Consider the following 27613-nt stretch of genomic DNA (forward strand, 5'->3'; position numbering starts at 1 on the left):
CTCATGGTGAGGACCTGAAAGGCTTTTCTATGATTTAACTTCTTGTATTTGATATTTTGGCGGCTATCCCGTAGTTGGGGAAAGGAAGGGAACAGGCCCCATGGTTTTCAAATGTGTGGTAGAGTATATGTTTTCCGATAAAGTTATTAACTGTAATTGTGAACTAGGTTTGCATGTGTCCTCTTACATTTTTAAATGACCTTTAGATGACTAGTCTTGAATTTGAAGATCTTTAGGGTTAAAGGAGCAGAGTACCTAAGTAATGTATTTTGTTTCACTGATTGTGTTTAGTAGAGCTGACTTAATATAATATAAAATATTACTGTTTTTCATGTCTGTGAACCTGTGTTACTTTTACATGGTCAATTAAATGGTAGATCTCAAATTCAGTATTCTTGTTTTCATAAATTTGAATAGCACCTGTAAAATTTCGTTTTCTCATGAAATTTTAAAATGATTTTTAAGAGCATTTTACCATTTTGTCTACTTAAACAATAATGCATCTGTAGTAATCTGAATGAATTTGGGAGTAAGAAATCAATCTTAATTGGTTAGAGGTTGGAAAATATTTGAATTCTAGAATATTTTTTATGTTGTAATATGTTAATGCATAGAATCTGGACTTGTGATTAAAATTAAGTGTTGCTTAGTAGAAGTCCTTAGGGGAGCTACAGTTCTGAATTAGATTAAGAATGATTATAATTGAAATATCAATTGTTTGTCAGGGGTTACATGAAGATGTTAAAACCATTCTTTAAGGGTGCCTGGGTGGCTCAGTTGGTTAAGCGACTGCCTTCGGCTCAGGTCATGATCCTGGAGTCCGAGGATGGAGTCCCGCATCGGGCTCCCTGCTCGGCGGGGAGTCTGCTTCGCCCTCTGACCCTCCTCCCTCTCATGCTCTCTGTCTCTCATTCTCTCTCTCTCAAATAAATAAATAAAATCTTTAAAAAAAAAAATGCAATAGCTTAGGGCGCCTGGGTGGCCCAGTCGGTTGGGCGACTGCCTTCGGCTCGGGTGGTGATCCTGGAGTCCCGGGATCGAGTCCCGGGATCCAGTCCCGCGTCGGGCTCCCTGCTCGGCAGGGAGTCTGCTTCTCCCTCTGACCCTCCCAACCCTCCCCCCTCTCATGCTCTCTCTCTGTCTCTCTCTCTCTCAAATAAATAAATAAAATCTTTAAAAAAAAAACAAAAAAAAACCCCATTCTTTAAGCAGCACATTCTTTTATCTTTAATTTTGCTGAGTAAAATGTCTTTTCCATATGCAGTGAGTTCAGCCTCTTCAAATTAGTAGTCCAAATTTATTTACTCACATATATTAATACTTTTGGAGCTGAAAGTCTTAAAAACTCCTGCACTTCTGTCTCGATAGTCAATATTGCTCATAACTAAGCAACCCTAAGCAGATGGTTACTTTGTGCTGCTGAATGTCAGTGAGCTTTGTGCTCCTCTGAACTTAACATTGTTGGCTATGGAAATTTGGTAAACTTTAGGGAAAAATTTGTTGCAGTTTTAAAACTAAATATTTAGAACCTTGCTTGTGTAAAAAAACAAGTGGTGTTGGGATTCCCCCCGCCCCATCTTCAGAGATGTTTTTATACCATGCAGTAGTGATTTTGTTTTAGCTGTATACTTATTTGGCAGATTGGAAAGTCTAGTCCCAAGTATAAAGTTGGAATTATCTTGCTAAAATTCTGGAACCTGCAATGTACCATTTGGGGCACTTTGTTTTCTAGTATATGAAATCTGGATGTTTGGTGACTTTGGACCTTTTGTTTTCTGGTCAAATATATGGTTAAGTCAGCTAAATTAAAAAATATTCTGAATATTGGCATCAGTTTTCCTGTGTTTATCTTTTTATTTTAGAAAAATCTAATTTGGAGTTTATATTCAAATCTTTTTGATTTGGAAGAGATCTAATTTTGTATTTGCATACCAGCAGGGGGCATTCTAATCTAGATACAGCATTTAAATGCTTTTTTTTCTAAAAATACTTGTTTTGTTATATTTTTTCTATCAATAGCATTCTTTCATTTTCTTTTAGAAACTTCAGATCTCAGAGGGAACTGTGAACATCGAATCCTTAATAGTAATTTTCTGCATGATAATTTTCAAGACCCTTAATCCGTTTTTTAGGAGAACTACTATGTTTGAAGGAGAGGGTGAAAAAAGTTTTTGTTCTTAAGTATCCAAAGACTTTGTATTTTTTAACACGGAAACAGAATTGCCTTTGATTTAAAATTATTTCAAGGAAAATAATTTTAGTTTAATATAATAAAAATACAGACTACATTTACCTGATAGATTTTTTCCATTTTTTTCTTTAATCATTCTGATTTTTGTGTAAGAGATAATTTGTTGATAAGGATAGCTTCTGATTGGGTCGTGCCTTGGACAGGCTGCCAAATCATTTAACATACTTCTGAATTTAACTGAATTAATGCTTCAGTAAAATTTAAATTTGTTGCTCTCCCCCCTCCCCCCCCCTTTTTAAGTCCCTTTGCCACTCATAGAGCCTCCACCCACCTCTCTTTCTCGGTCTCCCATACTCTGAATATTTATTGTGAGTCCTCTCTTTAAAACCTAGAGATGAATGCAAATGTGTTGGAATTATTTCCTGTGGTCGGGAAAGTTTTGAAGATGCTGTAAGTTATTTGGGTTAGCCTACTTCTTAAATATCTGTGTTGATACTGTAAAGGTGTTTGTTCTCATTAGGCACAATGAAGCAAATCTTCCATGTAATTACATTAGTGATACGTGACATTAAAGCCTAATTGGCTTATTTAAAATACCTAGCACATCAGTTTCTTTTAGATTGTGAACATTTAAAAGGTTATGAGTGCAGTTTAATATTCCTGCGTGAGAAATTTTAATTTTAGTACAATTTGTTGAGAATTAATTAGGACGTCTGACTAGAAGAAAAAGTGTGGAATGCCAATAGATAGTTGACTTTGAGTACAGAAATCAAAATTTTTCTTCTATAGTTTTGGAAATCCCGGTGAAGTTTACTAACTTAGTTTTGATTTACCAAATTCAAAGTAAGCTTCATAGGACTAGGATTATGATAAATACTTAAATGTTCCAGTGTGCGTTTGTTTTGTTTCTACATTCAGCCTTTTATTTTGTAGGAAATTGACGAAGCCTGTAAGAGAATAAAGCGTGAGGTTGATGATTTGGGCCCCGAAGTTGGTGACATTAAAATCATTCCATTATACTCTACACTTCCTCCTCAGCAGCAACAACGCATTTTTGAGCCTCCGCCTCCAAAAAAGCAGAATGGAGCAATTGGAAGAAAGGTTAGCATAGAAATACTCTCTATAAACGTTTCATTAACACAGAACTGTCTGAGAGATATGAAACTATATTGAATTATTAATGACTAAGTTATGGGTGGTGGTGATCTGAGTTGCACACTACAAAATGATCTGTATTTCAAAAGTAAATAGAAAAAATTGTATTTTGGTGGAATTTTGCTTATCTTTTGACCTTAGAGTAAGAGCATGTACTGTTTTCCATCCCCACAGGAAGCAAGCACCTCCTTAGTAAATGGGTGGTTGGTTAGGGTGGGTCAAGAAAAGCAGGAGATGATCAAGTGTCTTTCTCTCCTTTAAGTCACTTGGCAAAAGCTAAGCACTTTTTTCTTCAGTGCCTTGGCTTCTGCCTGCAGTTTTCTTAAAGACCTAACCAGATGTCATGTCATGTCTATAGGTATGAAATATTGACTGCACAGATCCCTGCAATAGCACTCATCATGCTGCATTGCATAAATATGTGGGTTTCTTTAGGGCAGGAATGCAGATTCTCTTAATGTGGATGTCTGCCTGGCATAGGAAAGGGCAAGGGTTTTCTAAACCTGTTTCTGAGCTCTTTGTTGGGATGGGAAGGGGATCTAAGTTGAAGTTTGAAACAAAACAGCTATTTTTTTATTTGTTTGAGAGCTGGGGGTTCTAGTAGGTTCTTTGATATTAAAATTAGATTGTTTGAAAAGGTTTGAAAAACATTAGTATAGTGGAGTTAATCATTTATTAGGTTAAATAGTAGCTGAATATAAATTTTGGCAAGATTCTTAATCTCTGGTTTTAAAGTTTTCATTTTTTTAAAGTGGGTATCATTTACTTCATCACTTTTGAGAGATTATCATCAAGGATTAAGCTTTGTATATACAGGGTCCTAATATATCTAGAATAAACTAGTCCCTCATGGTAACTGTTATAAGTTCCTTGAGTATATTCATGTAGAAAAAACTCTTACTTGAAATATTACTTAGGTATGATTTACTTGTCAGATTTGGAATTTATTGCTTTCTTATTTCTATATTCAGGACTAACAGATTCTCACCTTTTTTCTGCTTTTTATTTCAGTCTTTTTGCTAATGTTTATCATGATTATTGAAAAATTACACATTATAAAGATACTTAAATATATCAGGGCTAATTATTTCTTTACATGGCTGTGTAAAAGTTAAGTGAACCAAATACATTTTTCGACCTGAAGGAACTTACCAAAAGGATATATACAACACCAGCCTAGTGGAATGTAAACTAACAAGAGATTGATAGGAAAAAAACAAAACAGCTTCTGAGTTTCTCATTGATGAGTAGTGAATATGACTTTTAAAAAAACAGTGTGATCATAGCTTCATTATGTTGAACTTACCAATTCTTTTTGTCATAGTGCTATCTGTAGAATATGTTAAAACATTTTCCCCTGTTACTTTATGTGCATTCTCAACTTCGGGGAAAACTTACATTTTAAGTGATGAGCTTTAGTAGATAATTTTGAAGTTGATATGTTGACTGAAACGTACTTATTCTCTGTAGAGTTCTTAGCTTAATTCTGTATCAGTCGGTGTATGTAAATAAAGTAGTTGTTTTCTTAAACATTTCTATAATAAAGAGTAGACTGTAGGCAGATAATTTTTCTTAAAATCATGTACACTTTGTATATCTGCATTTGTTTTAATTTTAAGATTTTTTTTTTTTTTACCACTGAGTAAAATTGTTATTAAGCAAGATTTGCCATATTTGTGTGTCTTTTCATATAGTTCTTTACATTCCATTTTTAGGTTACTTTGAGAAGTATGGGCCTGAACTTACTGAAATTATTTCACATCTGAGTTCTTTGCTCTGTTAATTATTAGTTTATTGGAAATTTAGGTTCAGTCTGGTGCCAGTCCAGTACATAATTTTGTAGGATCTACAACTTAAGCCCATGAAGTAGAATTTAACTGTATTGCTTTTTGTGTTCTTGTAAATCCTAAGGATATTGAGGAGAATTTTGTCTCACTGAAAAACGTAACTCAGCAGTAGTTGGATATATGTGTGGTGATGGCTACGGATGATGAGGGGACCACTGGAGTCCCCAGGGCATGGGCTCACCTTGGGATCCCATCCTGGGCTTTCAGGTCAGAGTCAGACCAAGGGCCACAGGGCTACTTCATCCACTGACGGTTTTCATTCAGCTAACTACAGGACCTCTTGCTGGGAAATCATGTTCTCTTTAGGCATGAGTCAGCTTCATCTTAGAGGCTGAGAACATTGTCACACACACAGATGCACGCGCTCATGCACACACACACCCATCCACCACCACCCCCCCCCCCCACACACCTATGATCCCAGCAGAGGGAGGGAGGACTTCTTGGCACTTGGTGCGACAGTCTCATTATGGGGGGTGAGGTGGGGGAAGCTTTGAAGCCTGGCATGTTTAAGGAAAAATGAACATTTTTATAGAAGCCTAGTTCACAGGAGGATTCACTCATCCGATCATGGTTTTGGTGCTGGACAGGCAAGCTGCCTGGAAGAAGGTATTAGGAGTGTCGGCTGAGAACCAGAGAGAGCAGAAACACATTCTGGCCAGGCGCTGACTGGCGCTTGAGAGGAGCGGGTGACTGGCAGAGCCACGGCTCTGGCTGGGTTAGACAGAGCCGTCTGAAGGATTGGTGGGATTGTGGGGAAGGAGGAAGGGTTAATTCCTCATTAAGATGCACACAGGTTATGTGAGGGAAAGTGGCTGCATACGGGAACAGGAAGAACTGGCAGTTGGTTGCTATTTTCCTATTGTCTTCAAAAAAAAAAATGCCACAACTTTGATAATATCCCGTTTATATTATAAAATAAAGAACTGGGGCCAAGGCTTGCTTCTTCTGTTCTGAATTCGTTATTCTGCCAGTTAGTAGAATGGAACTTTCATTCACGAGTGTTAAACTGTCACTGGTTGATATTCACAATTGATTTAAAAGTACAAAGGAATGTTTAGGGATTTATGGTCTGCTTCCAGTTGTGTAAAACCAAATACAATTTGATTCATTTTTTGTTAAATTTGTTCTAGTACAAGGATAATAGCTAGCATAGAGTAGAATGTAAGAAGTCAAAATGTTTGGAACCAAAGAGAATATTTAATGTTTTTTAAATTCTGCCAAGATAAGTGTAATTCTGTATTTATATTTGGACACCTTTTGTGAGGTAGGTGGTGCCTTATTTATCTTACTCATTGTATTAATTTGTGCAAAATAGTTTATAGTATGATTGTGGTAAAACTAACAAAACAGTCTTATAATATTAAAGTTTTAAAATGTAGGCTATATTAAAGGTAAAGCTTTATGGGCCTGGGGGACTTAACTAGCATTCCTTTTACGAATAGTTACTGAGTTCTTTTTATGTGGGCTTCTAACAGCACTACCGGTAATGATCGAGAAAGGTTGAGAATGCATGTATTTTTGTGAGGGTAGATCATTTTATTTGTTTTGATCATGCTTGACATTTATTCAGATATTTGAGTTTAAGTTCAAGGTACAGTTTTGTATAAGCATTGAAGTATCATCAATAAACTACTTGTGTGCATCTTTTGAATAAGTCTTATAATTGCTGTTTTATAGATTTGGTGTTATTAAAATCCAGCAACTATTCTTTGATTTTATTTAGTTTTCATTAATTTTGTCCATACAAATAGCTGATTTTTCTGTAGCTTATGTTACGGTTTACTAATTAACATGGCTCAAAGCATACACTGCTCCATAAAAAAGAGCAATGGCCCTTGTGGAGATGGTTCTGTAGTTTTAAAGAGAGGCTTAATGATCCACTGTCTGAAGATAACTTAGTGTGGTACTGCTGGGACGTGGACAAATAAAGAAGTTAATGTCCTTACTGAATTGGCGACCCCCACAGAGTTCCTGGGGACTAAAAATCCAAACTAGTTGAACCTAAATGCATTATTGTGTCCAAATAGAATTGAAGTAGAGCAACGCAAGTACTCTCAATTCTACCATTTTGAAGTGGAATTATTGAAATAAAGAAGATTTCATTGTAAGGCATGTTATTGAGGGGGAAGGGGATAAATCTAGATGAAAGTTTAATCTTAACACACTTAATATAAACACACAAAATTGGCAGTGGGATGTCAGACTTTTTTCCACAGGGTTTTCTATTTCAGGTAAATAAACCCCTAAATACAGATCTATTCTATATATCTATATATAGATAGGGGTTTATTTACCTGAAATAATTGCTTGGTCAATGAGATTTGAACACTTTTTAAGGCTCTTTGAACACTTATTGCCATGTTACAGTCTAGAAAGCTTGTACCATTTATATGTATATTCCCATTGGTCATATGTAGGTCCCTTGACAAAATCAGGATCACTTTGTGTTCTGACCATTTCCTAATTAGATCATGTGCCACTTAACATCTAGAACATATTTATCTGAGGTTTCAAGGGAGCTAGATAACTTTTATCATCTCATTTATTTGTTCTTGTGCATTATGTATGTGTGTTTTCTTTAGCCTTAGCTAGTATTACTTCTCCAGCTCTAGTAATAGAGTCATTAGAAGAAGCACCCTGAAAGTCATACAGTTTGTTATTACATGAGTTTTTCCCTGTTTTGTCCCCAAACCTACCTCCTATGGTTTCAGAACCCTGCCCTTTTTCTCATAGACACTCTTAATAATTGTCAAATCAGTATGGTAGATAAGTCCTATTCAGAAAAATTTTTATTACCTTAATGCTTTTTAACCAATTTACTTTTGATTTTGGAAAAAAGCTTGAAAGTCATACTTCTCTAAGGTCGATAATGACATGGGGTTTGCCAGGTTGGCATAATCCTGTGATTGTTAAACACTTGTGGAATCACAAATCCACACTTCCTTTTAAGTGTTATATAATTTGTCACACACACACCCAAAGACGCATGCATACCAAGTGAAATTATTTTGTAAAGAAAGTGATTTTTAAATAACTCTAAAGAATTGATCGCATCGGGCGCCTGGGTGGCTCAGTTGGTTAAGCGACTGCCTTCGGCTCAGGTCATGATCGTGGAGTCCCGGGATCGAGTCCCGCATCGGGCTCCCTGCTCTGCAGAGAGTCTGCTCCTCCCTCTGACCCTCCCCCCTCTCATGTGCTCTCTGTCTCTCTCATTCTCTCTGTCTCAAATAAATAAATAAAATCTTTAAAAAAAAAAAAAAAAAGAATTGATCGCATCAAGAAATTTTTATCATACTAATTGTATTCTGTTCTAGAAGAAACATGTGAAATGTATTTATTTCTTCCACTGCTCTAAATATATATCCAGAACTGTAACAGTTTCACCCCAGAATTCCAGAAAACCCTAAGACTTCTTATATAATCACAAGCATGTAGCTGGCTCTGTAATAGGTTTATGAGGACTTTCTACATTTATTATCTAATTTTATTAACAACTTTGTCCTTGCTAGATTAATATGCAGGAGTTATAAAAGGAAATTGAGGTTTGGGAGTCTTAGAACCTTTCCACTATAACTTAGCTACTTAGGTTTGCTTCCTAGCTCTGTCCCCTACTCCTGAATTCATTGCTCCTTCCAGCACAGCACACTTGCCTTTATAGAAGAATATTAAGCTCAGGATATTTATTCAAATTCAGCTGTCAACCTTATATACCTTGTTTATGTTTGCTTTGGTTCTAATTATTGAACCGTGTGTGTGTCGTCTAAATGTACTGAAACACGTATTTCAGTAACATCAAATGATCTGTGTTTCTTACCATTTGCTAGTCCGCGGTCTTTGCAACTGCAACTGCCCGATACAAAAAGGAAGGATTTTGGTTTTAAGATATGTGAACGATTCTGAAATATTACCCTGTCAGTGGCTCTCTAGTAAGTTTTGGCAGTATACGTCCTTTTCATTTCTTAGATGTGCCTGTGGGCATTTTTGCTTACATGCCCTAGTTTAAGCGGAACCTTCCGCTGTTAGTGTTCTTCCCTTCTCTCTCGTGGGAGATCCCACCTTACCCTTGCCAACTCGTTTAAGTGCCTTTTTCTTGGTAAGTTTCCTTGGTCTTTGTTGTGGAAGTAAACCCTTTTTAAGTCTCAGAGTGAGTCTTTGGTGTCATTTACACTGTCCATGTCTGATCTTCCTTTACATGCTATAAGAGTAGGCCCTGTATCTGATTCATTTTCTATGTCATCTGCTTGCATATACAGGCATTTTCACTTAATGGCAGTTTTCTGTTCCTGAAAATCAGATGTTCAGGGGAAAAAGTACTAATGAGAATCCCATTTTCTTATTGTTTAATAAGAAAAATTATGTGACATGTCATTCTCAAACCCCAACCAGTTTCCTAAAATAGATCTAAAATATATTGTACACTTAACATAAACCAGCGATCGTATTAGTATGTAAATGCTGTAAACATTTTTCCCTGGCAGTAAAAGGTTCAAATGATTAACAGTTGCTTGGTATGCCATGACATCTTCTTTTAGACTGTACACTTTCTAAAATACCTGCATTCGATTTTGATGATCTGCCAGTTCTTGGATTGTAACTTGAGATTTTCTCTGCCCATGCCCTCCTGTGCCATTTTGTTTAAAATGTTGAGTTTTGGTGATATAAAGTTTCCTTTGTAAATATTGCCAGAAAATACTGAAAGTTACACATGTTGTGTAGACTTTGGTAATAACCAAAGTAGTGTTCTGTCAGGGAGACATTGTATAAGTTAAGCTTACACTGTTTCATTGATATTTTTCTTTTGATGCTGTCCTTACATTTAAGTAATCAAAACACATTATGTGATTGAGTGATAACCTGAAGTAATAGCTTTCTTTGAAAAAGGAATTTGCCATGATGGACTAAATGAAATTTTGATTTAAGATCTTAAAGACTGATTTCTTTATATTGCATTGGCCATTGAGGATAAAACCTTATTTTTAGTTTACTTACTGGATTGAAATTCGTTTTTGAAAATTCATGGCTACTTATACTGTTATTTCAATTTTACTTGATTTATAATATTTATATACTGCTTATTTCTTAACAGGTAGTTGTGTCAACTAACATTGCAGAGACATCTTTGACAATAGATGGTGTGGTATTTGTGATCGATCCTGGATTTGCAAAACAAAAGGTATATGCTTTAGTACTTTAGTTGTATACTTTATTAAATTGGTGTTAGCTTAAGAGTACTTACTGCCTATTCATTTAGTGACTGCAATTTACTTTTTAGAATTATTTTTCTGTTGTCTTGTGTTTTGTTTTCAGACTTTGGTGATAGGAACCCTTTTTGTTCTTAGCTGGCTCTCATGTATTAAGCCCATGCATAATGTTTAATCCTAGGCTTCCCCCCCCCCCCCCCCCTTAAGGTTAATTGGTTTTGTTTGTTTTTGTTGTTGGGTTTTTTTGTTTGTTTCTCTGTAGCAGTGGCAAGTGTTTTGGTTTCTGTGTTCATTTAAGGAGTGTGGGGGTAGTAATAAGAGGGATAGAATTGTCATTGCTGTAGATTGGTCACTTACCCAGGGAAATTAGAGTTTCTGTTATGTGCTGGGCATAGTGTCTGAAAAGATGTTAACGTTAACCTCTAGTTGAACAGTGCTGAATACCAAGCAGTTTGGTCAGAGTAAGTGACCAAACTTAAGAGTAGGCCCTGTATCTGATTCATTTTCTATGTCATCTGCTTGCATATACAGGCATTTTCACTTAATGGCAGTTTTCTGTTCCTGAAAATCAGATGTTCAGGGGAAAAAGTACTAATAAGAATCCCATTTTCTGAACATCAGGAAATACTGGGAATGTTGTATAATTCACAGATCTTTCATTACATTTGGTTACATTTTGTAGGTGTAATTGGGAGAATTTGTTGCATGTAGTATTCGTGTTTCTGATGGAAATTTTTCTCTTTAAACTGGCAGTGTGTAACTGACTTCTTCTGGACTAAGTTCAAAATATTTTTCTTAAAATTGACAGGTTCTTTTCAGGCAAAAGCCTGAAAAAAAAAACGGTCCACTCTATGAAAGCAAAGTAAAATTGGTAGAACTGAAATTATTTTCAGTTAGGAAGAGTAAAGGTATTAGAAGCTTTGTGTGTAATAGGTAAGAGCCTTTCCATGTTAGCTTCTGAGTCTTCAGAGTGATAGAACGTCTGAAAGAAAGTTAAGGCATAAGGTGACCAATTCTCAGTTTCTGTCTCTGTGATTTACAGCCTTCATCAGTACTACTTTGTTTATTTTGAGATTAACTATGGACTTTGTGTACTTCTGTTACAGTTTTGTGGTTAACTGAAGAGAAAATTCTTAAATTATTTTCATTCCAACAGGTGTACAATCCTCGAATCAGAGTTGAGTCTCTTTTGGTGACAGCCATTAGTAAAGCTTCAGCTCAACAGAGGGCTGGTCGAGCTGGGCGTACCAGACCAGGGAAATGCTTCAGACTTTATACAGAGAAAGCTTATAAGACAGAAATGCAGGTAAGGGATTTTGCTGTATCCTTCCTGTGTGTTTGGAAGGTTAAGTTGAATTTGTTAAAAGAAAATTGCTTTATTTACTTCATCTTGCCTTTTGGCACCATAAGCTCCTTACTTTTTCCCTGAGTGAGATTTATGGTGTAATCTACCAGTACAGCTCTCTGTTACAGTTCTAAGTTGAAATGAACAGTGGCAGTAACACTTTGAGCCCTCTAAAGATAGTTCACAGAAAGTGCCTGATTCCTTTCTGTTATATTACACCAGTATTTTTCTCATGTAGATCGGTGGTTTAGAAGTAATGCCAAAGTAAATAGCTGAAGAGGCAGAGAACAGATACGTTTTGTTTTCTGGAGCAAGAGGATTAAGGCATGTTTAACAGAATAAACATTTTGTTTTTTTGCTAGGATAACACCTATCCTGAGATTTTGCGTTCTAATTTAGGATCAGTTGTGTTACAATTGAAGAAGCTTGGTATTGATGATTTGGTGCATTTTGACTTTATGGATCCACCAGGTATGAATTCTCAAAGCATATTTTAGCAAACCTTTTAATCAGAATTCACCATCTCTGCATCTTATTCATTACACACACACACACCCCTTATTATTTTTCTTCTAGTGTATGCATCAAGAAAAGTCTCATATGTTAGCATTAAAACTAAAAGAGTGACAACTATCTGAGAAAGTTCTTTTTAATTTGTTTCTTTCCTCAGAATAAATTATTCTGGGAATTACTGACTGGGCAGGAAAATTAGAAATCTCCGAATTTTTTTTTTTTTTTTTTTTTTTAAGCAGTTACTTAATTTATGTAGGAAAATGACAGTTTTTAACCACTGTGCAGGAAAATTTTGCAAGTTTATGTGATTCATTGTTTGCTAGATCTCTAACTGAATTTGATGACTGTTTGCATTTTGAGTTTGGTCCACTGTAGAATGAAAAATGAGATTGCTTCTAATAGTTTGTACTTTATCACATTTTTTGCTTATTAAAGCAGTTTGTCTAATAGATTGCCTTTTCCCCCAGCTCCTGAAACTCTGATGAGAGCCTTAGAACTTTTGAATTACCTGGCTGCTTTAAATGATGATGGAGATCTGACTGAATTGGGATCCATGATGGCAGAGTTTCCTCTAGATCCACAGCTCGCTAAAATGGTTATTGCAAGTTGTGACTACAACTGTTCTAATGAGGTCCTATCTATTACTGCTATGTTGTCAGGTAATAGAGGGAAAGGAACTAAAAAAAGCCCAGCTCTTCACAGTTTGGGTGGACTTCACATTTGGTTTTGTTTTTTAATATTTAGTATGATAGTGGATTTTATAGATGGTTTTTTCGAGGAACTCATTTTGTTTCCTAAATATCTTGTAAATAGATTTATAAAGACATAATATTTACAAAAGTAAAGTAATTGTGCACAAAATATAGTTAAAACATTGGCTCTCTTGAGTGCGAATAAAAATTGCAATAAGAAAAAGAACAAGTCTGAACACAATTGTAACAGTTCTTTGGTAGGTTCATCAGTTTTGCGGTTTATTACTCAAAGTACAAGAAGAACTTTGTTCTAGTACTTGGCACTATTAAGTGAGCCTGGGACAAACCCAAACTATCATTTAAAGAGCTTTCCTACATGTATAAATACGTATTCTAGTGGCAGTCGAGCAAACCTGAGTTTCAAACTTAGTATCAAATAAATAGAAGTAGTAATGTGTACTTTTAGGCTTAAAATCTAACCAGATGATAATTCTTTTACAATGGCAGAAAACACTTGATAAAAGAAATATACCTAATAGATACAATTGCTAATTTTGGAAATTGGAGTATTAAGCTGAACAAATCATGCTGTTTTTAGTAGCAGTAAAGCATAACCCACAAATGAATTATAACTTGGAAATTAGATTTTCCAAAAAGAAGAAATATTCTTACAGCTAAAAATAGAGGACATTTCATGTTTTTACTGATGATCAAAGTACTTTATACTACTAGTTCCAGTACTGGGGAGAATGACTTCAGTTTCAGAGTGGTTTCTTAGTCTTAATTATAACTTAATGCCTCAAATAATTGAAAATCTTATTTGGAATTAAAGGATAAATTGAAAAATATTCTAAATATAAAATTTTGGCTTAGTTTAGATGTATGGTATGTTTTAATGGTTTGAATTTTTTATTTTAAGAACTAGCTAAAAATGTTTTTTTGCAGAGTTATGACTGATCAGACTCAGAGCAGATGGGCAGGGCAGTATCGAATCATTTTAATAAAATTGTAGTCTCACTTGCGGAGGTGGTGGTAGGTTGTTGTCTGCCTTTCTTACATGTTTTTGTTAGATGCTCCCAGTTGGTATTTACCCAAGATTTCAGTTTGCAGAGAAAGTGTGCGGCAAGAATTAACAGATTGTTTGTGTATTTATTTGTTATCTGCTCAGTTTTTATTCTTCCTGTTTCTCTTATCAGGCATACTATATAATTACCATCGTTTGAGTCTAGATTACTAGCTCTTTAAAAAACTGGTCATTGTGACACAGTTGAAATCTTCCAACTATATCTCTTATTTGTAATAAGGAGCTCTACACAACACGGGTTTATTAGCACATCAAGACAATGGACATTTATGTGTAGCGGTTATTAAGCATGGCACTTGTGGGGGGGGAAATGTTAAAGGGTGAGGAAGAAGTCATGGAACAACAACAGTTTGCTGAGCTTATACTGCTTTGTTTTTCATTTTAAATAGTTTTTGAAGTTTTCAGGTCCTGATATAAATAGTGCAAATCAAGGGCCTTCTAGAGTGCTACTTATTCCCACTGTTAATTATGGGAGCTAGTTCACATTTACTTTCACATCTTTGAGAGGTTTCTGTACTTCTATGAATTACCTTGCTTCAGTTACATTTAAGCAAGACATTTAATTAATATTTATTGTGATCATGTGTCATTGTCTCTATTTGGCTTCTTTGGTATCTTTTTAAAGGGGAAACTGTATGGGAAAGTAATTTGATACTGTATTTGATCTTGTTGTTGATTATTCCCATTATCTTCTATCTGGACTGATCATTTATACTTTTTTATATTGACAAGGTTTTAAGAGCTTTAAAAATGTGTTGACAAAGTCCCAAGCTGTTAAGTATTTTTACCTTCATACTGCTTTTATGACTATGGAATTGCTAAAGTGAATTAAGGAAAGTTGTATTTTAAAAATGTAGTGCACGCTTTGTAACAACTTAAAGTTTTATGTGAATTAACCTTGAGGCTCTAAACAAATTACTGTAGTTCTATATTTTGGTGACCCTTGAAATAATGACTGTTTCAGACTAATTGTCAACTTTTTAAATATTGGATTTTGCTTTTTATATTGAGGTTTTGATTCAAATAACTTTTTTTTTTTTTTTAACTTGGGACGTCATTTTCTAATCTTTTTATTAAAATGCTGGAAAACTAGGCTGAATATCCCCAGCCTTTTTGAATTTTCTTAATTCAAAGGCGGTTTAACCTTCCACCACTACTGCTATCATCAAAACCCAGGATTTCATGATATTTTTTATGTTTACATATGCTTCTGCTCACCGGTGCTAATAGTGATACCCACCAGTTGGTAATAGCCATAGCACTAGGGGAAAAATTACAGTAGAAATGTGGCAATAGACTGGTTAGAAAGTTGTTTTTAGCCCTGTAGTGGGCAAATATAGCTTCATAACTTCCATAGCCATTCAGTGGATTCAGTGGATGGCCTTTTGAAAAATTACATTTAGCTTAAAGGCTATTGACACCATAATTCTGGTTATTGGTAGAGCTATCGGCACTGGTTTTTGAAATAAGTTGAGCTTTCTATTTCTAGTATCTTGATGGCCTTCAGAATAGCTGTTTGATGCCTACTTTTAGATCTAGTTAAAATAATCAGGTACTCTGTAGCTTTGAAACCCTCTTGTCTTACAGATGTGGTTAGGTGTTGATGTACCAAATCAAGGTAGTAAACAGTCCAAGATGCAGTTGGAGGCCATCCTGCCCTGCCCTATGCTCTGTGAACTGACCTAGCTAGGCCTTGTTCCTCTATCTGTGAATGCGTGACTCATCGATATGGGCGTTTGTGTTGGGCCCATACCAACCTTGTTTAGTCCCACAGTGTTTTGTTCGCCCCACGGAGGCCAAGAAAGCCGCAGATGAAGCCAAGATGAGATTTGCCCACATAGATGGAGATCATCTGACACTGCTGAATGTCTACCACGCTTTTAAACAAAGTAAGTGTAAATTAGGTTGAAGGCACTCTTTTGTCTAAATGTCACTTGCAGCATATAAGACGTTTCTTCATCTCACTTTCATTTATTATCTGTGACAACTTTACATTAGAAACCCAGAGGTACTTTAGAAAAAACTCCTGACTAGCATTTAAAATAGAAATTGTCTGTTTTTTCCAAAGTTGTTTACTTTTATAATCGGGGAAAATACCGATTATAGAAAGCTCGAAAATACAGAGCAATAAAAACAAAATACTAGTACTATCTTTACCACTAACCTACACATTTTTATATACTTTCTTTTCCTGTTTATTTTCATTCGTTTTATGTGAATAGTTTTGTATCATTTATAGAATCTTTACTGCTTAATAATTTTACTAATAAATAGCTCTTAAATAAATATAAAAGTAACAGAATAGAAAAATGGACTGCAGATGTGAATGACCATTCTCAGGTTACAAGTGGTCCATAAACGTGAGGACGAAAGTCAACTCTGCTTGTAGTTCAAGAGCATTGTTATTGAGAGGTACCATTTTTTCACCTATAAAACTGGCAAAGGTTATAGAAAAATAGTTCTTAGCTCTGAAGAAGTGGGTTTAGTGAAACAATCCTAACACCAGAGGTGGAAATATCAATTGATGTGGTCTTTATGAAAAGCAGTAGATTTTATGTCACCGAGACCTTAAGAAGTTTCATACCCTTTGACCCAGAAATAATCTATGAAATTATCCTTCGGTATCCTGTGGACCCAGATATCGTTAAAGATTTCATCCCAGAATTACATATCATAGTAAAAAAAAAAAAAAAAGTATAGGGGGGAACTACCTTAATGCCCACCGATAAAAAAGATGGTTCAGTGATTTATGTATGCCTTGACCATATGGTGAAATACTGTTCTAGCCTATTTTATTTTATTTATTTGAGAGAGTGAGACAGAGCACGAATGGGGGGCGGCGGGGAGAAGGAGAAGCAGGCTTCCTGCCGAGCAGGGAGCCCAATGGGGGGCTCCATCCCAGGACCCCAGGATCATGACCTGAGCCGAAGGCAGACACTTAACCGACTGAGCCACCCGGGCACCCTGTTCTAGCTTTAAATCATGTTTTCAGAGAATATTTAGCAACATGAAAAACATTTTCCATTTGAGAACAAGGAAATGCAGGGGCTCAAATTCAAATTTTTCACCTCTTGTTTTATTTGTAACTCATTTTGTTATCTCCTAAAAATCTATTTATACTCCTAAAATAATCTGTTCATTTTGGCACATCTCTTTTGGGGTGGGGGTGAGTTTATTTATCTCAAGAGTTCCAGAAGTGCTGCAGAGCCAGTGAGTGGAACAAAGAGCATAGCTGCCAAGGTGCTGCACGTCTGTGCCTTACACATAAACTTCAATGTGAGTTGAAGAGAATTGATAAATACCAGGTTAAAATAAAAAATGAAGGCCAGTACACAGTTTACTTCAGAACATTTGTTTTATCCCTCTTGTGTCCAGTGTATCGATAATGCATAATGTTAAAGCCTATTCCCGATAGGTTAGGTCAGTCCAAGAAATATACTATATTCCTGTGTGTGCGAAACTATGTCGTGGTGGTGGACTGTGTGACCACCAGACACATAACCTATTAACTGACATTGAGGACTGGCTACAGAGGGGAAGGTCTTGAGAAGGAGCAGATTCATGTCCATCTTGGTTCTCAAAATCCTTTGATATCATTAAAATACTGTTTTAAGTGGAAACTAAAAGGTTTCTAAAGGAGCAGCATGGATTTTTACCATGTATGTCTCACAAGACATTTTAATGTTCTTCTAAATTAGGAGATTGTGTTATTTTGTTATTTAAGTTCTGATAACTGGCACACCAGTCAGTGTATCTGGATTTCGTAAGTTGCTTTGAGAATAAAGTTTAGGTTTGATAGAATTGTGTATTTGGATTTTAAGTATGAATGTAACAATTCAGTCCTTGAAATTCGAGTTTAATGTTTCACATGATAAAATTACTAAATGCTTATTCTTTATGTACATATTGGTAGTTGGGGAGCTTTCTATGAAAATATTGAACAGTAGGTATCTATAAAAGCTTTATCCTACCGCTTCTTAATAGGACTAGCAGGAGTGTCATGCGTTAGAGTGGTAGCATCCATTCTCTAGATGCTTGTTTCTTGTCTACTGCATGCTTCTCACTGCCATAGGGATGGTAAGCTGTTGGGTGGTTTTAGACCTTTTACTCTGTATACATGTGATAAATAAGGTCAAAGCAAACAGAATCATTTGATAGAAGTGTTCCCATTAATCAAAGGATTTAGCCTATTAATTACTGCCTGTCATCTTTTCAAATAAAGGGAGCTATTCAAAAAATACCAGACTTCCAGATCTCTGCGTACTATTTGGACATTTCATATCCCTTTATTGAATTTGGAATGTTTTCACTAATGATTTTTAAATGATGCTATGTTATGTTATGAATTGAAACATTAAATATGTTTGAAAAATAGCAACTGTGTTTCAAATACTGGTCAAGAGGAACTATTTGATTAGAGACAATGGTTGATTACATAGAAAAGCTAAAATTCATCTTGATATACTATACTGTATGTTGAAATAATAGTTTTAAAAAAAGTTTTATTTTAGAGAGCGCACTCGTGCACACATATGAGCAGAGGAAGGGGAGAGGTAGAGGGAGAGGGAGAATCTTAAGCACACTCCCCGGTGAGCTTGGAGCCCATTCTGGGGCTCCATCTCAGGACCCTGAGATCAAGACCTGAGCTGAAAATCGAGAATCACATGTTTAACCAGCCGAGCCACCCAGGCGTCCCTGAAATAACACTTTTGAGAAACAACTAGATTTAAGTTATTTTGCAACACCTTGATTTCTTTGTAGGTCTGTTTCACTCTGAAATGGTTTTACTTTAGATCTTAAAAGTAGGTTTACTGTATTGGTTAAGAAATTTATAGCTAGCATTTTAAGAAAATATTTCCATTTTTAGATTTTATTTCTCCCATTTATCAAATTATTTCTCACAAATTTAGAAAATACAATAGTACTACCAGATAGTGTTTGTTTATCTTGACAACTTAAAATTGCCATTTTGTTACTCTTTAGGGTATGAATTCTGAAGTTTAGAACTTCAGAAAAGCTATACTTCAGATAAGAGTCTGCAAATCAGCTGCCCTTTTCAAAGGGCCCCCTTTCTTACTGTCTCAGTATGGACATTTCCATTGCCTTTCAGCTCCGTACATTGTACCAGCATAAGCAAGGATGCCTCTAAAGCATACTTTCTTCTCTTTGTGTTATCTCCGGAAGATATTTGGTGCTTTGTTTTAAATGTCAGTAAGTTCAGATGGATACTTCTTCTCATTCTAGATGGGTTAATTAATAGACTTGAACACATCAGTTCTTTAATTTAAAAGATCCATTTTACTACCTCACCTACCCACCCACCCTTTCTGAAATGGTGGCTGCATTTTGTAATGGGCAAACCTTTATTAATATATTTGTTGCTCCTTTGAAAAGCAGTTAAGAAAATGTTGTATGTTATAATTGGTAGAATCCTAGAACGAAGATGCCAAAGATTAGTGTATATTACAGAAGCTGCAGAAGGATCAACATAATTCTGATTTTAAGACCCCCCCCCCCGAACCCCCCATTTCACAATAACCCTCTTAGGTTTATTTATCAAAAGGCCTATGAAGTAAATGATCAAGTTTTCCATTGTGATTCTCCGGGACATAAAAATGTCGCTGTATAATATTTTATATTATGCTGCAGTTTGAGCTCTTTGCTTAAATGAGCAAACAGTGGGTTGGTTGGAAGCTTATCAAGGATTCATCAGTGGGGAAATATCCCTTTGATAATAAATACATGCAGTGAAATTACTTGAAGTGTTTAGTTTTGTTTATTAATAATAGTAAGACTTGTTTATTAAACATGAGTGGGGATTCCAGACATCCTTATAAACTACTTTACTTGTATTTTAGTTTTTGTTTTATTTTTTTACTTTTATAGTCTAGCTCTTTAGTTTTTTATCCCAGTTTTTATTTTAATTCCAGTTAGTTGACATACAGTGTTACAGTAGTTTCAGATGTTCAATATAGTAATTCTCATCGCTATTCAAGGGGATACCTGCATCCCTATGTTTATAGCAGCAGTATTTTACAATAGACAATATATGGAAGCAGCCCAAGTGTTCATTGATTGGTAAATGGATAAAGAAGAGGTGGGGTGTGTATGTATATGATGAAATATTAGCCATAAAAACGAGATCTTGCTGTTTGCAACGACAAGGACGGAACAAAACAAGCAAAGGGAAAAAATAAGATAGGGACAAATCAAGAAACGGACTCTGAACTATAGAGAACAAACTGATGGTTACCAGAGGGGAGGTGGTAGAGGAGGAGTTGGAAAAATAGGTGGTGGGGATTAAGGAGTGCACTTACCACTTGTGTTTTAAATCTTGTTTGTCCACCGTTAAGAGGCACCTGGGTTGCAGTAAAACTTTTAAACGTTTAGCTCTAGGTTTGGTGCTCTAGCTCAGGAGTAATTAAATAAAAATTACGCAGTAGTCATTTGAGTTCTGTTTTAAAACTTCTAAATTGTATTTGGTAATCTTAATCTAAGGCTGTCCTTTCTTTGAAAATGAGGAAGACATGGCATTTTATCAGATTCCCTCAACCCATCCCTGTCTTTTGGACTATATTAGAAGCAACCAGGTGGATGTTCATGGGTAACCTAACTTTAGTTCATTAAAAATGGTTTATTTAAAAATCACAAAATCCAGTAACCAGAAACTTTAGTGCTATTTCTGATTTTGAACTTTACTACAGATTTTTAGGAAAGTTGATAACATTGTGATTCTTTTATAACACTGATGTGGGTAATTCTCCTTTCTGGATTACTTAGTTTATTCTTAATAATGATTTTCCTTTTTAATTAGATAATATACCTATATAGATGATTCATGTCCCCTCTTTTTTTCCCCTCCCTCCAACTTTGTAGATCATGAATCGGTTCAGTGGTGTTATGACAACTTCATTAACTACAGGTCCCTGATGTCAGCAGATAATGTACGCCAGCAGCTATCACGAATTATGGACAGATTTAATTTGCCTCGTCGAAGTACTGACTTTACAAGCAGGGACTATTATATTAATATAAGAAAAGCTTTGGTTACTGGGTATTTTATGCAGGTACGTGGATAATACATGCATGCATAATTAGATGTTTACATAATATTGTTTGCTTTCTCTAACAGCCCTTTGAATCTACTTCAACAAGTTAAAGAATGCCTCTGAATATTGATTTTAAATGTTATGTCCAGATTCTCGAATGAACTAATATTCTAAGAAATTTTATCTGTCTAATGAGTAACAGATTAACTCGTTAAATGACAAAGTTAGTAATCCAGTTATGTAGAAATCAATTTGGAATTAACTCTTAATTAACAGTCTTTTTTATACCAGATGATATGTTGGCCATTTTCAGGTGGGATTAGCAGCTATTTCTTCAATGTAAATTTCAGTTCTTGGCTTTTGAAAAGTCTGTGAATCTAGATTGTGAGTGGAAGTTGTATAATTATAAACTGCTGAAACAAGGCAGTTGCCTGGGTGGATCCGGAAGTGCAGTTCACTTTTCTCTTTATGTAGAAATTAAAGACTCCAAAATCAAATATTCAAACACCTGTATTTCATTCACAGTGCTGTAGAGTGATCATTGATATTTGTAACTAAGAAACTTGGGTGCTACAAAAGCCAAAAATGTCTTTTAAGTGATAATGATGGAAAGTAATTTAAAATGTTAGTTTTAAGTGTGTTATGGTGGGGACTGTACTAACTGACGTATAGGTTGTCAGATAAACGTAGTGAACATTTATTTTAAGGGATTTTAAACTGTGTTTAAAAACTCATTCTCTGGTGGTAAAATTGAAAACAAATCAATCCATTACTTGGGATTGGATTGATTTTAATGATCTCTTCTGTTGCCGGCTTGTTTTTTCATTCTCTGTTTTGGCTATGTCTGTTAAGCAAGATGTGGCCTGCCTTAAGGCCAAATGAGCTGAATAAATAGAATTGACCCAAATGCACAAAATCAAAATAAGAATTGATGGGTGCATAGTCTGTAGTTGAAATAATACTAACAGTAAGAATTTTTATTGTGGCATCTTCTATAAGATCCCATGCTCATTGGAGTTAGGAAAATAATAGAGCAAGGTATGAAAATTCATTCTTTAGACACTTTATTCTTAATATTTGTTTAATATGTACTAGTACCATGGCTTCTTTTTGACATATTCTTAAATTTGCTAGTAATTCAAAAAAGATTGACAAAGCCATATTCAAACATTATAGATTTCTACTTCTCTGAAGATTAAACTTTGTTAGAAACAGGGCATGCAGTAAGTACCTGGCACCTAGTAGGTGTTCAGTATTATTGAAGGAAATTGAGTTCATTTTCTGTTATTTATTAATAATTATTCATTTCTATCATTCATACACATTTTTCATATTACTATAGTTCTAGAATTGGAAAAGGCGTATCATCATCTGTTTCAGTGTTTGCTAATTACATATTAGATAAGTTCCACCAGTTGATGTGTTTGGTTATAAATAGAAGAAATAGAGGCAAGAAGCATGTGCACCTTTGTCCGCTCCATTCTTTTTCTTGTTCTCTTTTCCCTGTAGACTACCTTTTGCTTTATTTTTCCATCTTAATCATGAATGTTGTAGTAATTGTTCATCTAATACACAGTTGCCACCTGGCACTAAAGAACCCACTCTAGATAGTTTTAAGGAAGGACCAGATAGTGTATATACAAGGCTCTGTGGGCCCCTTATGTCACTGTTGAAACTGCTTAGTCCTGCCTGCCCACGCAGTGCAAATGTGCAGCTCTGTGTTCCAGTGAAACTTTACTTATGGACCCTGAAATTTGAATTACATGAGTTTCACTCGTCACCAAATTTTTTTTTTTGGTCCCCCCCCCCCCCCCCCCCCATTCTTTAGAGATGTATGGACTACTTTTGGCCGACAGGCCTTAACAAATGCAGGCAATGAGTTGGATTTGGCCTGCAGTAGTTTGCTGATCCTTGCTTTTATCAGGCAGTGATAAATAAGTGAGGCCATCGGATAAAAAGCAAAAGCTGAGGTCTGCCCGTTTTAATTATATAGGTAGCTTTACACCACTTGTGCTTTACAATGAGCACATCACAAGCATTGTATTAATTGACTGGGTTTCGGTTTCAGGTGGCGCATTTAGAACGGACAGGGCATTACTTAACTGTGAAAGATAACCAGGTGGTTCAGCTGCACCCCTCTACTGTTCTGGACCACAAGCCTGAATGGGTGCTTTATAATGAGTTTGTTCTTACGACGAAGAATTACATCCGGACGTGTACAGATATCAAGCCAGAATGGTAAGCACCACCCTTTGTTCTAACAGATTTTGTTAGCATTTTTGCTCCGAATGGAATCTGACTTTGTTGCACTAGTCCTGTCCTGGACCTTAATGTTCTTTCTCATTAGCTCAGGATATGTGCTCCCGTGTTTAGGTATAGGGCTTTGACCTGATGGTATGGTTGATCTCTTAGAATCTTTGCTTTGCTAAGAGGACAGTGGGATTGTTGGTATGGGCCTGGGCAGGATTTGAAGCCAAATATAAAATTATAGTTGGCTAGCATCAGGAGTGTCTTTGGAGCTATTCTCTTGTTGTGATCAACTCAAGTCTCCTAGTACTGTACTAGAAACAGTCTTTTATCATTAGCTCTGAACTGTTCATAGGTTGATGTTTTAGAAAGAGTTAAGCAAACATAAAAACTACACATCTCGTTGTATCTTAGCATATTTGATTTACAAATTGTTACCGGAAATGATTGTGTTATTTTAAGCAAAATTACCACCCCTCCCCTTCTGTATGTCTGGTTTTTTTGTTTTGGTTGGTTGGTTGGTTGGCTGGCTTGCCAGAATCCATTCTGTAACTTATGATAGGAGACGTCAGCCAAGAATGGTGGGACTGAAAGCACTTATTTTAGTTGATGTCACTTGCTAGATATTGTGAGGCTTCTTTCCTACACAAATTTATGACTTTTGACACTTGTGTAGGACATTACATTTTATCTTGAATGCTTTGTTGAGAAAAAATTGTATGGCTAAACATTAAAAAAGGTTCAGTCAAGTGAATTCTTTGGGGGTATAGATCTATATTGTTACTAAACTTCAAAAATGAGAAGATACAATCATTTGAATACAAAGATATTTCTCATATAGAACCTGTATTACTATAACCTTGGAGAGGTTGGTCTAAAAATAGTGTTCTATAGTGAAGAAATTAATAACCTTATTTTAATATCTTCCTATTAATGTAAAAAAGTGTTTTTAAAAGGATTTGTCTTGAGTTTTTTTTTTTTTTTTAAGTTATAGAAAGTCCAACATCAGAAAATTTACAGCTTAACGAAAGTAATGCACTTCTAAAAGTAGTGTTCGTATGGATTAGGTGTTTGCAGTTGTAATGTTGATTTGGATTTGTAGATTTGCCTTTGTTCATTAGTATATTAATGAGTAATTCCTATCCTATTAGCAACTCCAGTCTTTAATCAAATGTTAATTTGGTAATTTTTCCCCCCCCCCTTCTGGACAGGTTGGTGAAAATTGCCCCTCAATATTATGACATGAGCAATTTCCCACAGTGTGAAGCAAAGAGACAGTTGGACCGCATCATTGCCAAACTTCAATCCAAGGAATATTCACAGTACTGAATTCAGTGCTTAGAACTGAAGTTATTCAGAGGACAGCTTTAAAAGATGAATGAACTCAAAAGTTCAAGTTGTGCTCTTCACGTTGGTTCAATAATGGCCTTTATTTGAAAGCTTTTTAATTTTTCTTTACAGTAAATATTCCATTCTGATTTCATAAATTAAACATTTATGCCTCCCTTTTGTGTTGACACTGTAGCTCATACTGGAAAAGTCGATCAATGTTTTGCAGTTTATTGAAAGTAGTTCTATATATAACAATGTTATAAGCATTTCTTTAGAAATGGTTGAAAATGCTTCTAAAATGTGATTATCGACCATGGTATGCATGATCGTTGTAATTGTTGACATTCCTTTTAGAAGTTGTGAAATGTTACAACTTGTGCTTATGTAGACACAATCTTCTGTCTCAGTACAGAGGCACTGACTTCAATAAAGTCTATTTATACTAATTTCAGCCAAAGCACTTTGATATCTTTGTTCTAGTCTAAGTATGGCTTCTTCTCTTCTCAATTGTGGGGCCTTTTTTTTTTTTTTTTAATGTAAGTATACTATGATTGCATCTTTCCACAAAGGCTACTACTCCTTAGATAAAATAGTCATTAAAGCAGTATTTTTAAGAAGATAGCATGGCACTTCGTTAGGTTAATCAGGGTGTGATCTAATGGGATAAAAGTATATAGTTTTCATTCAAAATTGGATCTCCAAGGACAGAATAATGAAAGAATAGCTTTCTCTTCATCTTAAATTCATTTCATAAGGCTGATTTGTTACCACATCTTTTTATTATACTTAGAGAAACCTTCTAAACACCCTATATACTTCTGAAACAAATGTTTATTTGTAGTAAATAAATATTAGGGAATGATGTTATATTGTAGGTCTTGGTTTTACTAAAATCTCAGATTTGGATATTTAATGCAGTGTACAGAGTGATTAGCAAAGTGTGTTAAAATGTGAACTTGACTTTCCGTTTCCTGTAACAGGTAGTAGACAAGTTAAAAACCCTTTTTTTAACAGCAGATGAGGTGTTTGGTGTGACCCCTCAAGGGGCCTATAATCAGTTCTTTTCACTTAAAGAGTAAATACTGCTTAATTTCTGGACTCCCTTCTCCTACTCTCTCCCCCTCCCCCTGCAAATATTTAAGTGTTAAAGGAAATTTATAGGTGTGTTTACTTGGAATTTAAATATATTTTGTAGCATATATCTTATGTGGTTTAAGGGAGTTAGTTGGGCAAATTAGAGTTTTTCAGGCTGTATGCTTTTTAGTATATAGGTAGCTGTTACTAAATGATGCTGGTGGCTTAAGAGTTAATACAAGAGTTCTCTAAGCACCTAATTCCCATGGGGTAATTTACATGGTGAAATAATATTTTGGGTTGAATTTAAATTGGTTAAAATTTATCCTACTTTAAGTATTGGTGAATTATCTGTTAGGATTTTTTTAGATTATTGTTAAGAACGTCTAGGCACTTGGTCAGACTATTTCCCCTAAGCAGGCAGCTTTTGCCAAAGTATTATGTTGCATTTTTTTAACAGTTGCATATTTTTATGATCTGACCATCTTTCTAGTTTTAAATAGATCTCGGTGTAGTGTATGTGTTGTTTAATCTTGTGCTTTTTAAAATTCTAAATTAGACCATTAGGTTTTCTTAAAGAGAAACTTAAGTTGCGGAACTCTGCTGTAAAGAAGGAAGTTTGGCAGAGTTTCTAGGAACAGTGAGTACTCTTTCCATCTTGTAAGTGATGAGTGTGCACTGGGAGTGGCCATGGAAACAGTGGAGTGAGCTGAGCTCTTTTCATTCCCTGTCATCACACTACCCCCCCCCCCCCCCGTTCAGTTTTGCAAGGCTGGCCATATCTGACCAAAGCTTTGAATCCTAAGCATTGATGTTATTGGCAAAGGTATGGCTTTTAAAAAATTTGTGTCCTCTAGCCCCTTCATTATAGCTTTGGTAGCAGAATACAAAAGTGGTTACAATTTCCCTTGTTTACATAGGTGGTTAAATCTAGCAAATGAATCCTCAGTGGTACTGTAGAACAAGAAAATAAAAATTTTTTCCATAATATTCAGAAAATCTTATTTGAAGATTTTTCTGAAGAGGTCTCCTCACCTCTCAAAATAGTAGAGCTGCTTTTTGTTGTGAACGTAGCATAAGAAAGAAAAGCCTTTGACTACAAGTTGAGGAAATGAACACAACTTGGGGGAATAGGACAGGATAAAATATACCCTACAGTCAAGCCACTAAGCCACAGTCCCACAGAACAAAAAGCATATGACTTAGTCCTAGAATTTCAGGTTTATAACAAACACCTTGAGATTCTCTTCTGAATAATTTTAATGGCTCAGATACTTTAAAGAAAACCATTACTTTCAAAGACATCCTAATAGTTCTGCTAGAAATGCTGAGCTAAAATTTCTCTCTCTGTGACTGATTGTTTCTAATTCTTGCTTCTAGAGCGAAGTTAGTTAAATAAGGATGTTTGTTTTACTGCATGATGCTATTTAGATACTTAACTGTCCTCTTCCTTTACTCTGATTTAGGCTGAATAGCCTGTTTTCCCATCACCCTTCTCTTCGATACAGTTTCTAGATATCCTGAACATCCCTGATTAACCTCTGCTAGATATTCTCTGGATTGTAGTCAGTGCTGTGGTCTAAACTGGGCAGAGTGTGGTGAAACTTGTATCTCTCAGGGGACCAGACACGACATCACTTCTGTTAATGCAGCTTATGATTACATTAACCTTTCAAACAACCACAGCGTACTTTTGGCTCATGTTAATCTTAGCATAAATTTAAGGCGTCCAATTATTATGTGATAGTTTTGGATGTGGCTCAGGGCTGGGAAAAGACCCTCACAGACCATGGACAGTGTACATCTTTATAGAGACCTCACCCCACGCTTTTAAATGCATCTCTGTATCGCTCATTAAGTAACATTTAAAAAATTACAGA

General features: G+C 35.5%; 1 protein-coding gene across 2 annotated transcripts in view; it reads left to right on the forward strand.

Moving 5' to 3' along the window:
- Positions 1-25125, forward strand: part of DHX15 (DEAH-box helicase 15) — a 58549-nt gene extending 33424 nt beyond the window's left edge. For both annotated transcript variants that reach the window (XM_021679446.2, XM_021679447.2), the window contains exons 6-14: positions 3125-3292; positions 10283-10369; positions 11554-11703; positions 12105-12213; positions 12723-12914; positions 15798-15920; positions 20908-21098; positions 23149-23318; positions 24539-25125. In XM_021679446.2, the coding sequence (XP_021535121.1) occupies positions 3125-3292; positions 10283-10369; positions 11554-11703; positions 12105-12213; positions 12723-12914; positions 15798-15920; positions 20908-21098; positions 23149-23318; positions 24539-24656 (1308 nt within the window). In that variant the 3' untranslated portion in view covers positions 24657-25125. The remainder of the gene's footprint in view (positions 1-3124; positions 3293-10282; positions 10370-11553; positions 11704-12104; positions 12214-12722; positions 12915-15797; positions 15921-20907; positions 21099-23148; positions 23319-24538) is intronic.
- Positions 25126-27613: the final 2488 nt, after the last annotated feature.

This window comes from Neomonachus schauinslandi, chromosome 2 (assembly GCF_002201575.2).
Source record: "Neomonachus schauinslandi chromosome 2, ASM220157v2, whole genome shotgun sequence".
Classification (NCBI taxonomy): Eukaryota; Metazoa; Chordata; class Mammalia; order Carnivora; family Phocidae; genus Neomonachus; species Neomonachus schauinslandi.